The sequence below is a fragment of the Eleutherodactylus coqui genome, chromosome 10, assembly GCF_035609145.1.
Source record: "Eleutherodactylus coqui strain aEleCoq1 chromosome 10, aEleCoq1.hap1, whole genome shotgun sequence".
Lineage (NCBI taxonomy): Eukaryota > Metazoa > Chordata > Amphibia > Anura > Eleutherodactylidae > Eleutherodactylus > Eleutherodactylus coqui.
In genome coordinates, this window is record NC_089846.1 from 15,571,144 (window position 1) to 15,585,487 (window position 14,344).

At 45.3% G+C, this 14,344-nt stretch overlaps 1 protein-coding gene across 6 annotated transcripts in view; it reads right to left on the bottom strand.

Moving 5' to 3' along the window:
• Window positions 1–1,481: 1,481 nt before the first annotated feature.
• Window positions 1,482–14,344, bottom strand: part of KCNT1 (potassium sodium-activated channel subfamily T member 1) — a 295,306-nt gene continuing 282,443 nt past the window's right edge. For 4 of the 6 annotated variants that reach the window (XM_066580376.1, XM_066580374.1, XM_066580372.1 and 1 more), the window contains 3 exons: window positions 10,868–10,930; window positions 5,885–5,969; window positions 1,482–3,925 (listed from right to left, as the gene is read on the bottom strand). In XM_066580376.1, the coding sequence (XP_066436473.1) occupies window positions 3,802–3,925; window positions 5,885–5,969; window positions 10,868–10,930 (272 nt within the window). In that variant the 3' untranslated portion in view covers window positions 1,482–3,801. The remainder of the gene's footprint in view (window positions 3,926–5,884; window positions 5,970–10,867; window positions 10,931–14,344) is intronic. The other 2 variants (XM_066580375.1, XM_066580373.1) reach the window with 1 other exon arrangement.

The window sequence follows — 14,344 nt, forward strand, 5'->3', positions numbered from 1 at the left end:
CCCCCACCCAAACAGACTTTTATCACCCATCCTGTGGACAGATGATAATAGTCAATCTTGGTACAACCCCTTTAAGGAACTCTGCATTATGTTGTTCCTCTGATATTCCTCCTGGAAATGTGTGAATAAATTGAGAGCTAGATGTTACCAACCCTCTTGTGTAGCGGTGCGCCCCTCCAAATTCTGATCTCCAGTCAGTGCTGATGCTATGAGCTCTGCAGAGACACAACCTATCGACAATGGGAATGGTAACAGACAGATACCCATTTATTTCTACATTTCCAGGAGGAGTAACAGAGGAACAACACCATGTAAACTTCTAAAAAATGATGTTCCAGAACTGTTATTTTATAGGGAATACAAGTATTTACCAGAATAGCCGGTCAGGAGGGTCACAGGTCATCTGTACTTGTGGGTGGTCTTATGAGAACTGTGCATAGGTACTACTACTAATGAGTCATTAGCATAATTTAGTAATAATTACATAATCTTTGTTAAGTGCAATTCATTTTTAAGGATCTTTCCTGTGGATAAGGCATCTGACGTGGAACCGGATGAGTGAGGTAATGACTCCGGGTTTATGGGCGAAGAATAGTGATGATTGCTCGAAACAATCAGAAGCGCAGAATTAAATAATACAATCCTGGCTGCTCTCAGCCACCACTAGGGGGAGCTTATGGCAATACTAAGTCTGTATGCAGTGAGCTCCCCCTAGTGCTGGCTGTGGGTAACTAGAGTTTCATCCTTTAACTCTTGACTTTGTAAACATATCATTGTCCGTGAAGCCGCTGCTCGTCACATTGCGTGAGGCACTGTAGAGTAATGCACGCTCCTCCAGAGTGGCGCATTTTACGCCCTGCAGTTCTCTTCACCGACAATGTAAGGCCCTGTCTGCCATCACGGGCATCTGATTGTTCTTTTATTACCCAAAGCATCTAAAACTAAATAATTTTGCAACTCTGGATTAATAACCCGTCATCTGCTGCAGACCGATGAGTCTCCTGGGTTACAAGCCCCGTGTGGTCTGACCCTTCATCCATACACTGTTGTATCCGTTTCCTACTTATAACCTATGGAATGCACAATCGCAAGAAAAAGTAAGTGAACCCTTTGGAATTCCCTGATTTCTGAATTGATTACTAATAAAATGTGGTCTGTTTGTTCTCCAAGTCACAACTATAGGTAAACACAATTTAAAGGGGTATTCCGGTCTACTTTAGCTGATAACCTGTCCCTTGGATAGATCATCAGTGGTTGATGGACAGGGGGGTCCATTGCTCGAGACTCCCTTTCATCAGCCGATAGTCTAGCCTGTTGCACTCTGCAGCAGGCTGGACATTGTCATCAATGATCAGAGGATGCAGGGGCGGCACTGAAATCAATGGGAGCGCCGCGCTGCCCCTAAACTTCCTACTCAGGATGGGACATCCTGACCATGAGGAGCAGCGCAGCACTCCCATTGATTTTAGTGCTGCCCCTGGGTCCTCTGATTATTGATGACCTCATCTGGCCCGCTGTATTGTTCAAGTCTTTTATTGAGCACATTCAGTAATCATGCACAGGGAAGGGAGAAAAAATAAATGAACCCTTGAATTTCATAATCTATAGATCCTACTTCACCATCAATCACCACCAAATAGTTTCCTGCAGTTGTAAGTATGATTGACACAACGTTGAGGAGAAATTTTGGACAATTCCTTCCTGCAAATGTGTTTCAGTTCATCAATATTTCTGGGATGCTGTTTCAGTTCATCAATATTTCTGGGATGCTTTGTACGCACAGCCCTCTTCAGGTCACGTCACAGCATCTCCATCGGCCTAAGATCAGGACTCTGACTTGGCCATTTCAAAACAAATCTTCTAACCTGGCTGTTTGCATGGAAGCCAGACCTTACCGAAACTACTTTGCCAATTAGCTCTTTAACACAGAGGTTCACTTACTTTTTCTCCGTGCTCTGTGAATGATTACTCGGTACAACTGTCTGTGTTAGAGTGTAATACAAGTCATAATTATAGAGAAGCGCAATTGGACCACGTTTTATTAGTAGTGCTGAAATCCAGGTAAATCCAATGGGTTCACTTATATTTGTTTTGCCACTGTATATTACCGATCAGCAGAGGACGGATGAAGCGGAGTTCACCATGACTGCGGATTACATGTCTGGTGATACACGGAGAAGGTGGTAAGAAGTTCACAATGATGACTATTTGCTATGATCATGCCTTAGTTGTGCCAAGTTATAAACTTACCCCTGTCCGTAGGATTTAATGTAATTTAGAATTTAAGATTGGTGGGGGTCTGACCCCGGGGACCCTCAACGATCCCAAGAATGGTCCCATATGAATGGAGTGGAGGTCACACATGCGTGCCACTGTTTCATTCATTCCATGTACAAAGCTCGGCAATCCTTGGGGCTCCCACTGAAATGAATGGAGCGGCGGCATTCATGTGCAACCCCTGCTTCATTTATGTGAGGACCTTCTTGATGAGTGCAGGTCCCAGTGATTGGACCCCCACCGGTGATAAAGTCAATCCCCTATGCTGTAGATAGGGGGGGCTTTATAAGTTGGCACGACCCCTTTAAACGCATCATTAATACACATTTGCGTTGCGAAGCATATGTAGATTATTTTCCTCCTCGTCACGTGGGTATTAATACTGGTAAGGTCCTACGGGAACCCCATACACGGGTGTTCAACGATCTTCCAGGCACCTGGGCACCATGATGTGATATGCAGACAGAAAAAAACTAAAAATGTGGATCTACCCGAACAAATCCATAAAGGTACAAGAATAAACCAAGAGCCGCACTCTCCTCCCCGCAGCGCAGTCCGTTAGCTGCCCGGCTCCGCTTAGTTTTCCTGCTTTCTGTGCTTTTGAAATTGATGAGGGTGGAAAACATTTCATTAAATCGATTTTATATAAAAAAAATTCCAAAAATTGGCACGTACTGATGGATGTCGCTCCGAATGTTTGACCGGAATAAGGCACATAGCACCATTATGGGCAGAAGGTGGCAAACTGGGTGACGTACCAACCCCCCCCCCCCCAAACCTAACTATATGTTAAATGGACAGAACTATTAATATAGTAGGAGTGGCTATAAGTCAGGGGGCGGGGTTTATTCAAATGCATTAGTATGACATGCCCAGGATGATATACTAGTAACCATCCTTGCGTACATGCTTCTCCCCCTACATGATATACTGTGGTAAAGCAATACTGTACATAGTTCTTTATATGGCAGCCTCCTATACGTAGGCCAATCAGCTACTAGATCCAGAAAACTAAATCTAAATATGATTTGCAAAAACTACAAAATATTTTTGCTTTGTTCAGCTGAGAAAAGAAAAATACAGGCGATGATGGAGGTTCTCAGAGATGTGCGGGCGCCATGTGCCCCACTTGTGGTTTGGACTTGCCTAGTTAAATAATTACAGAACCGGTTGTGGTTTCGCGTTCAGAACTTTTTGGAAAAGTTTTTGAAGTTAAGAAAAAAATATATAAAAAAATAAAAGCTAAAATCGGTAATCGTGCTGCAGTACGGGATCGGCGCCGACTGAAAGTTATTGAAGTGGTACAAAAAAGTTTTTGTTTTCCATCTGACGTTGCCAGGAATCGATGCCACGTGATGTCATCCATGTCTGGAGAAGGTGGCCGGTGTTTGTCGTCGGCAGTGAAGACCATCGGGAATCCTCTAAGTCTTTCATTCCATGATAAAGTTCAGCGCAGGTTTGACTCATGGCGGCCTCTACAGGATGTTTAGGGTTCGGCACCGAATCCATGAGTCGGGCTTGCTCTCATAGCTGAGTCTCATCCCTTGTCTCCGGATTTCCCGTTTGTTCGGTCTTGTAACTATTACTGCTTTTTCGGCTTTGGGAGTCGTTGGCAACGTGAGCTAAAGGGTCCGATCTGATGAGATATCTGAGGGGGGGGGGGGGAGAAAAGGTACATTTTCAAAAATATACAACACTTTAGTTCACAAAAACAGGGGCCTTAGCACGGGGTGATACTGGCAGCAGAACCGGCAGGGGGATTCTGGTGCAGATTTTTGCAGAAATACCCCATCCCTTCTAAGAGGACATTTAGGCTTCTTTCACAGGTTTTCCTATTTTTTTCTGGGGAAACGCTGCTTTGTCTGCGGTGGTTTTTCTGGACTTTTATTCGTTTTTGGGGGGGTTTTTTGTAAAAAGGGAATCATGAAACATACTAAGAATGGAGTAATTATTTTTGTGTGGGTTTTTTGTTGTGTTTGTGGGTTTTCTAGTATTTTTGGGCTTTTGTTCAATAGCAGCGTGCTTGGAGTTTGGTGTATTTTATTTTAAGCTGTGTGACAGATTTTATCCTTCAGCGGAGCTACGGTGATAAATGCACATTTTAAGATTGTCTAGTCTACGTTTGCACTAACTTTCAAACTGTTAGACCGTCCGATCGAACTGTAGACCTTTTAGTTCACACTGAAAATTGTACCAAAATTTTGGCACAACTCACCGAAATTTGGCACAATTTCCGGTGCAATTTAGGCCATTCCCCCTTTTACGAAGGAAAACCCTTTGGTCAGACATGGCAACATAAAAAGTGTTTGAAAGTGTCTAAAACACATCGTAAATGTGGCACAAAGCATCTGATTATAAAAGCCTGAAAAACCTCCAAAGCCGCAGGCTACAGAAATGCCCTCATGTAGGGGTGGCTCTAGGCGATGAAGTATCACGCGGGAGCGGCTTTGATCAAAAAGGGGGGAAAAAGCAGCTATATTATTAGAAGCTAAATTATACGATACCATTAAAAAAATGCAACTCAACCCGCAAACACGATCCGTCGTCCAGCGCTGGAGATGGAGGAATAAAGGATTTCGGGCTCTGGCAAGGCAGGGATCAAGAAATGAAAACAAAAACCTGCTGGTTCCCTAAGGGGTTAATGCTTTGGAATTTATGGACATTTTTAACCCCCTCCTCCCCATAAATGCTGTATTTATTACTGTATTGGAAGGAATGTAAAAATTGACCCTTTGCCCGGTTTCACACAAGTGGCTGCATTTAGGCGTCGATAATACAAACGAGCGTCCTGGTCTGACCGCGGGTCTCCTGACCCCAACTAAGAACACTATAGCGTCCTGTCATGTTCTTAGTCCAGGTCCGAAAACCCATCCATATTAGGGCTCCTACCCACTAGCGATAGGTTTTTGTGTGATGCGAGCGTGAGTGAAAACACATGATTATGCAACCAAAATCTGCGCTATCACCCATTGTTTTCAATAGCGCCAGCCCCATTGAAAACATAGGGAGCACATCGCAGATTTCTACCACAGCTGTGACCGCTATGGCAGGGGATTCCTTTATACCTGCGGGGACGAAGGAATCCTCTGTCACAGCTGTTGCAGACATCCAGGATGCTTTTCCATTGCTTTCAATGGGGTCGTCGCTGCTGCGGCCTCATTGAAAGCAATGGGTTGCAGGCAACCCCCGCAGCATGATTTTCAGGGAAGGTCTTGAAATATAAGCCTTTTCCTGAAAATCAGCATAGCTGTAAAAAAAAAAAAAAAAAATAAATTTTTTAAAAATCACCTAGAAGAGCTGTCCAGCTCTTCTCCCCGGCCCGGGCAGTCGTCTTCTATCGGCCAGGGATTGAAAAATCTCCGGCCCCAGAAAGCACTGCCTCTGATTGGCTGAGCCCTGTGACCAATCAGAGGCAGAGCTCAGCCATCATTGAATTCATTGGTTTCATAATAATGCATTTTCACTCGCTCTCGCATCACAAGAAAACATATCGCTAGTGGGTAGGAGCCCCTATGGACACATAAATGTGCCATCCTTTATGACAGCGTTTGGAAACTACTTGCATAAGCCCCCCCCCCACCTCTTGTTATAGTTGTAGAGTACTTACACAATGTCATTAAGCTCCAGCCGTGTGTCAGGCGGGGGGTTAATGAGGACGTAAGACAGCGTGTTCTGGTGATCGTTCATCTCGTCTGTGGAAAGTAAAGGAATACGGGTCTAGAATCATCCTTATGGCTCTGCGCCACATTGCATCACATATTTACCACGGCGGGAAGATTAGTGTTTTTTCTACTTTGCGACTGTTATTGGGTGACATTTTCCGTGATCACAACCCGTTACGGTACTCGGAGCGGCACCTTGTAACGAACCCTCCACATGTCTGTCCATCACATGGCCAGGACAGATTGTAATCCACTGGAGTAAATGAAGATTTCTATTGAGTAACAGCAAGCAGAGATCTTGAAAATGGAAGTTATACAATGTTCAGTATGAAGAATAATCTTTAGTGCCTACAAAAGGAAAATCTTTTAAAATATGTTGTGCCAAGTTATACCGTATCCTACGGATAGGGAGTAACTTTATGATCAGTGGAGGTCTGATCTTTGGGATCCCCACTGATCCTGAGAACGGGGGTCCTGAAGGTCCACATATGAATAGGGCGAAGGTCATGCATGCATGTCGCAGCTCTGTTCATATCGATAGGAGCATCAGAAATCACCAAGTACCGATGATCAGCAATCGCTGGTGCTCCATTGAAAAGAATGGAGTGCTGCTTCAGGACCTGCTTCCCAGGTGGTGGTCCCAACGGTTGGACCCCCATTGATCATAATGGTCATAACATTTCTGAATAAATTGTCAGCTGGGTGTCACCAGTTGGAGGTGTGACAGCTGGAAAGCTGACAGATCCTCTATGAAGAGCTTGTCTCACAGGAGGTTTTACCGGTCCTGCGGATACCGCAGCCGTGGTTCAACCTGAAGTGAATGGCAGCAGATGGCGGCGCAGCCACACCACCGGTCTATGCACCTTAATGGGACCACCGGACCCAACTCTATCTCAACTGTCCAATTAAAGTTAATGCAGCAGTGATCTGCATGTGTAAGAAGGGGGTCAGATAGCCCATGGGCGTCTTGTTTGTACTGTATCTTTAAATACGGTTAGCAGCCCTTGGATGGGCACCTGTGGTCTGGGAGAAATCAGGCACCGCATAGACTACAATGAAACCCGTTAAGTTGATGGATGTGAGCTCAGTTGCTTCTCTTGGTGATGAGACTGAGCCAGGGAACCAGAGGGAGTACTGGGTACCAATAGCGGGAGATAAGCAGTGTGGCTGACAGACCGTTTGTGAGCAGCCGGAGCTGTGTGGAGGACATGATCCCCTTGGCGGACTCTGCGACATGAGCTATAGGTAGGCCCCTGACCCCCCATCCCAGAGACTACACCTCCCGTCAACCAATCTTGGGCAGGGGGACCCTGGCCCGAGCACCCGCTGCCATTCACTTCGGGATGAACCACGGTTGTGGCGTCTGCATGTCCGGTAAGACCTGCTGTGAGACAACCCCTTTAGGGGTTTAGAGCCCCGATGAGTTATGACTTGGGGTGTATTCATGGTCATGTTGGGTCTTCACTATGATCTTCCTTAAACCGCTGCGTTTCACATCTGTTTTGGAAAAATTGAGTTAAAAACCACAACTTGTGGTTAAACCCTCAGCGTCCATCAGGTAGATCCACGAATCCAACTGCCTGAAATGAATACACGTTATAACGGCCGCCGTGTCTTGAAACGTTTGTCTTAGATCATTAAAAACAAAAGCACTATTATGTCCCCCCCCACCCCCCCAACGCTGCAGCGCCGGGTCCTGGCTGCAGCAGCCTTGCATTATTGATGTGATGTCATCGATGTAGCTGAGCAAACCAAGACTGGCGGTAAGCTCTAAAGCAGCGAGGATGGGTAACTAATGCTGCTTCTGTTATTTAGACCACCACCCCCTTAGCCTCTATGTTTGATGATCTTGAACAACCCTTTAAGTGAGACCCTCCGGTCCTGGATAAACAAAGATGGCCGCACCAGCTTCAGTGCATCAGTATATATAGTCAGAGCAGCGGTGCGGCCATCTTTGATTGTCCAGGGTTGCTTTAAGTTACAATGTTTTGATGGTGGAAAGTTACAATGAACTGAAGGAGAAACCGCATTCCGTTCGCGCTGCTGTAAAGTAAAAGGAGAGTGTTAAAAGAAGCCTTCAGGAGCGTCCGGGATGGAAGGTTAACCTTTCGGAGGGAAGATTAATGGCGTATTTCTTGCTGTCCGCTTATAAGCCACCGTCTCGATAACAATGCATTACGCACAGCAGAGATGAGGAGGAAAAATAAAGGTTCAGTGAGCACGAAAAATATCAGACCAAGTTCCAAAAACATTCCCCAAGCTGGTCATCACCGAACGGGCCGCGCCAACAGCTTCTGCCCCCCATCCCATAGCAAACACAAACGGTTCAGCCATCAGATACAATCATGATGAGAAGAAAGGCTCTGTGCATTATATCTCATCAGACCGCCCATTATAATGCATCCTTGTCTTCACATGCCAGTTAACAGGGGTACCGGGTGCGTTCGCCATCACACACGTCCATATACTACACGGAGAATGGACCGGCGGCCTGTGGATGGAAGAGAACGAGGGGAAGCTGCCGGCATTCCGCATCACACAGGTATTGGGCACATTTTGTAATGTTGCAGTGAACGTTACAAGTGTCGGTATTGGAGATGGAGAGACACATGGGATGGTATCAGCACATGGGACGTGCCCGTTAGTATGGGATGATCGGCAGATGGTCACTCACAAACCGCACAGTGCTGTATGGGGTTAGAGATAGAAGGAGAAAGCCAGTTAGTAATGGTGGAAGTTGCGGGTAGTCACACAGGGTATGGCAGCGGATGGTATGGGTTGGTGGACGGTCATGGCAAGACCTGTTAACATGGGATGGTTAGTTGGTTGGCAGATAGTCAGGGTAAGGCCTGTTGGTCATTGCAGCCAGTTCTGCTCCATGGAAGAAGCTTTTTTTGGTTCCTTCTGTGCATTCATGCAGTGAGTCAAAGCCTATCTGAGCCCACAACGTATATTGCCAAGTAGTAATGTTTAGCGGGTCATCTACTCCCATGAGTAGACGTTTGTTGGGGGTCAAATGACTATTTCGTTGGGTCAACCAACACGTGCCGTACTCAACACCAATAATGGAGGTGTAGTTATAGAACGTTACATTTTTGGTGGTTGTTGCAGAATCACAGAGCAGCTGGCAATATACCGAGTTATTGTGGGGACTTCCATGAAACAACGTTGGGGCTTTTTTTATTTTTGGATAAGTGAGCGCATCAATGGTGGAAAATGCCAACTGTCAGGCGGCTCTTGCTTCTGGCCCAAAGGGTTTTTTTTGCTTCCTTTTTTGACTCCCTGTTGTGTTCCTTCTGGTGTTTTTGAACTTTGCTGAATTGGACAAAAGGTTCTCTAAGATCGGCGTTCTCCAACCTGGTGCTAAATTACTTCTCCAAGTATGTCTGCAAGTAGCTTGAGGAAGGCTGGAGAGCAAAAAGTTGAAGCCTGCTGATCTAGATGGCCCCAATGTTTTTATGAAGCCACAACATTTTGGAGGTGCAATAAAAGGCGCCTCGTCCTGCAAATTAATGAGCGTAATTAATCCCCTGGTCGTTGGCGGAATATAATGCTGTAAATTGTGGTGACGGTCCATATTATATCTCATATACTACAGAGGGTCGCTCTGAAACTAATGCTTCCTATGTTGTTATGTTGGCACACAACGTCAGAGGCGGATGTTGGCGGTACGGCAATAGAGGTTGAACCTTCCCAACAATATCCGGTAAATTTAGCAGCCATGCGACAGTTGGCATTGGAAAAGACCAGTCTGACCAAATGGCGTATAACAGTAAAGGTGTGTCATCAAAATTTCTCCATTGCACCCACTGAAGCTTGCTGAAGGCTTTTGGAGACCAAACAGTTGAAGTTGGCACGGCGAGGCGGTAGGTGGTGCATATTAACAGTGGCAACGTGAAAGGCTATTCGCATCCCGGAGAGGTCTGCACAACTGTCCCACCATTAAGTAAGGGACGTCTCATTCAGCTCATCCGCAGATTATGACCAGAGAACTTCGTAAGGAGCTGAAGATCAGCTTCAATGTGTTGGAACCATGGTGGGACGGCTTCTCAGACTACATGATGGACAATGGGCATTACTATATATAGGCATGGCTGTCGCCACTGATAGGCTGCACCACCCACCGGCTCACTGTCCTCTACTCTTTGGTCTCCATAAATGTTTAACAAACGTCAACGAATGTCAATGGGTGCAATTTTTCCGCATGGAGGAAATCAATGACACGCCATTTTGGCAGACTGCCCCTCTGTGGCCATCTGTCACACAGCAACAAAATTTACCGGATACCGGTGGGAAGGTTCTCTTTTTGTTGCCGTACCGCCAACATCTACTTCTGAGGTCGTCTACCACTATAATAAGACAGGAGGCATCACCTTTGGAGCGACCCCCATATGCTTTACTCTACATTTGGCCCTTATAATGTGCTAGAAATAATATGGAGCTTTCATCCATCTTTGCTCACAAGCCCTGCCACATGTTGAGCCCGTAGGCCCCCAGCGTATGCCAAGATTGGACTTTTGGCGTATTCTGAGCCAGTATGCATCAGAATGCCTTTTTTTCACTGTATAAGAAAGTGCAGCATGCTAGGATTTCATATACAGACTGTGAAAAAAAACTATATATATTATACAATATATGTGATTTTACAATGGGAGCCAATAGCCGCTGTATGCCCATATAGCAGCTTCGGTCGGAGGTATATGTCAGGGCATATGCCACATGTATACCGCCAAAGCATAAATGAGAACATAGCCCTAGAAGGGTCCGGTACTATCCCCCTGTGTACGTGCGTCCTCATGTAACTCTATCCTCGCTGCTCGCTATCATACGCAATAAATAGGCCGTGCGGAGCGTCCTGAAAGCCGGTTGGCATGTTCGTCATCACATTGTGCGCTGAGTCAAGCTTGACTCCCAAGGAGGAGAATTACCTTGCAAATATCCAAGGTTTACCCGATTCATCACATCACTGGCAGTTAAATTTGCTACATCCTCTACAGAAAACATACAGAAGAGAAAGGCAAAGACACGAACAAGAGAGAAAGAGAGAGAGATCAGCAAGCGACTAAATCAGCAGCAAAGAAGATCAGGGCCGCCATTTTGTGGGCTGTAACACCAGATCTTGTCCTGGCGCTGATGACATCACCAAAAGGACTTGCTGAGGTCATCAGTCACAAACAAATTGACTTTATGCAAAGTTCAGTCCACAAAATGGCGGCCTCCATAAAGGGCAAAAGTTACAGGTTTAAGTGAAGCTCCACCTTTGTTCAGCACCGGCCATAATGTGCAATGTAGCACCTTAATAATAGGTCTTCGCTGGTCTTAAAATGTAGATTTTAGTTTGTGTTTATTTTGGATACTAAAAAAGTGTGCCATGTGAAAACAGCGCCACTCCTGGTCACAGGGTGTTTGTGGTATTGAAGCTCAGCCACATTCACTTCAGTGGAGCTGAGCTGTGATATCAGATCCAACCTGTGGACAGCAGGAAGAAAGACATCTGATCCTTGATAATCTTTTAAGACGACCGCAATATAGATGCTTTTTTGCTCCTGCATGACGGACACAACACTTGGATCTCCCACAGTTTATCATAACTGGAGTCAGAGCGCCATCGAGGCCTACAATGCTTAACTCCAGTTTGGATGAAAGTTCGGAGCTGTCTGGGCAATTACTTTCATAATAATACACATGGCCGTCTTACAGGGGTTGTCCCACTTCTAGGTGTTTTTTTTTTCTGCGGGAGTGGACAGCTCTGTACATTGCTCAGTTGCCAGGGTTAGTATAGCAGGCTGATTCCTATTAAAGTAAATGGGACTTAACCTGCAGTACCAACCCTGGCCACTGTGTGATATCCAGAGCTGTCAACTCCTGCAGCAAAAAACACCACAAATGGGACAACCCCTTGAAGGTGCAGCAGGAAATGTTTAGGAGCTTGAAGTCATAAAAGAATGCATGAGAAGAATAACAGATCAGTCAACAGCAGCTTGTTGACGGTTTCCACGAAGCAAGAAATGATTTATGCTAAGCAAAAAGATTTGAAAACAAGAAAAAGAATGAAGCTCTACCACCGAGATGCTTGACTCCACATTATCTGATGGTAGGGCTAAAGTTAATCAAAGGTGAAGCTGCACTTTATGTGATATGATGAGGTTATTATAGCTACAGTTACCACATGGTGGGTGGCGCATGGCAACTTACACAACAAACCTCTATTATATGGCAACAACTTTATAAAAACAAACTTAAACAATCTTTGTCAGAGAAGGCTGGAGACATGAATCCGTGGTTGAACCTAAGGAAATTGGAATCTGGTGGTATAGATCAGTGGTCTCCAGCCGGACGTCCTTCATCTTTGTGAAACTGCAACTCCCGGGATGTCCTGACCACCTGTGGTTGTTGTGGTTCCACAGGGAGCCAATAGAGGGCTGACTACTGAATTTAGATTTGGTGACTGTCCTGTTGGGAGCAGGACATATACAGGTAGAATGCTCTATAGTTAAATGCAAGATATCTGCCCCAGTGTGTTATAGATCATGTGGACACTTCTCTACAAATGAGGTAAAATGTCTACAGCCATCAATTGTTCAAAATGGCCGACCCCTTCCCCATCCTCCTCACTTCTTACTCATTGTATGTTATTAAATGAACTTTAAAGGGGTTGTGCCAAGTTATAAGGTTATTCCTTATTAACAGGATTGGGGATAACTTTATGATCAGTAGGAGTCTCAACGCTGGGACCTCCACAATCCCAATAACAGGGGTTCACTGTACCCCCTGCAGTAAGGAGAAGATTGAATGAAGCGGTTGTCACTTTGTACGCTTTGGCTCCATTCATCTCAATAGGAGCGCCGGAAATTGCCAAGTATGAGCACTCGGCAATCTTCAGCGTTGCATTTGAAACTAATAGAGCTGAGGTGTGCATACGCAACCACTTCTATTTTGGATATTAGTGAGGGTCCGAATGGTGAGAACCCCACCAATCCAAGTTATTCCCTATAGGCCTATACTGTGGTTAGGGCAAAAACTTTATAACTTGGCACAACCCCTTTAACTCTTTATACATATAAGAACTTAAAAATGTATTTCAGGCTTTCACTAACGATGAACTATCCTCAGGATAGGTCATCAATAGTTGATAGGTGGGGACCCGCAACTTGGGATCCCCATTGATCAGATGATCCTCCAGCCTGTTGTCAGTGTACCGGGGCTGGACATAGTCATCGGTGGTCAGGGCTCCAACTGTAATTCAATGCGAGTGAAGCCTTTTTATAATACTCTCGGCCCTGACCACTGAGGCGGAGTTAAGAACCAGCTGATCACCGGGATCCACCGCTTGGGATCCCTGCTGATCAGCTATTGATGACCCATCCTGAGGATAGATCATCAGTAGTAAAAGTCCTGGAATACCCCTTGAAATACTATTGTTTTGCAGGTGCTCCGTTACCAGGTCATCCCCAGAAATGTCCTACACAATTACCTCTGTACCCACATATAGAACATACCAATGCAGTACAGCGTTCTCCATGTAAGACCCTTGGAGACCAGGTGGTTCATATCAAAAAAGACCAGTATGGGAAACACCTATTTACGGTGATCTCAGCAGAGGACAGTACTAACCAGATGATGCTTCAAAGCGGTTTCCATGTAATCCCTGTCCATAAAAGGTAGAAAAATGATCTTCTAAAAAGGTGTCTGCACACCGGGGTACAGTATTGTGATATGGATGACGTTTTAGTTGTTTTTAGGATTAGCACCGTTTAGTTTTGCCATAAGAGCTTAAAGGGTAGTTAAACTTTCAAAGAAATCTTGAAGCCACGCTGACATGTCAGAAGGTCGATCGGTGGAGGTCCAGGCACTGAGACCCCCATCGACTGCTAAAATAAAGGGGCAGAAGTGTTTATTTGAGTGCTGTACCCATTCGGTTCTTTTTGGAGTGGTGTACAGGCTTCATGGAAAATCCATAAACTGCTCGCTGATCACAGCAATCAGAAATTCTGAGAGTTCACAAGTTTTTGGAAAGTTTCATTCAAACACACTAATTTAGCTGGAGGACCCAGTAGGCGAGGGCGCTGGGACTAACCACCTATGTCGCCTCTGTTTTACATACGAAATTCAAAAGTGTGTTCCATCCCGACCTGAACTCTGAGCATCATACTCAGACTTCGGGTGAGAAGACCCATGGTCAAGCCAGGACATACTTCCCAATTCCGTACATAAGACAGTGTGGTTAGCCCCTACTTTGGGTTGAAAAGGTCAATCACTTTAAAGGAATACTAAACATAGAAAATTAATTTAAGAAAAGGATCTCCACTGTTCCTCCCTTAAAGCGACCCACTGGGCCTGGAGAAACAAAGATGGCTGAACAGCATCTCCGACTACCTGCTGCACACTGTGAATAGCATGCATTT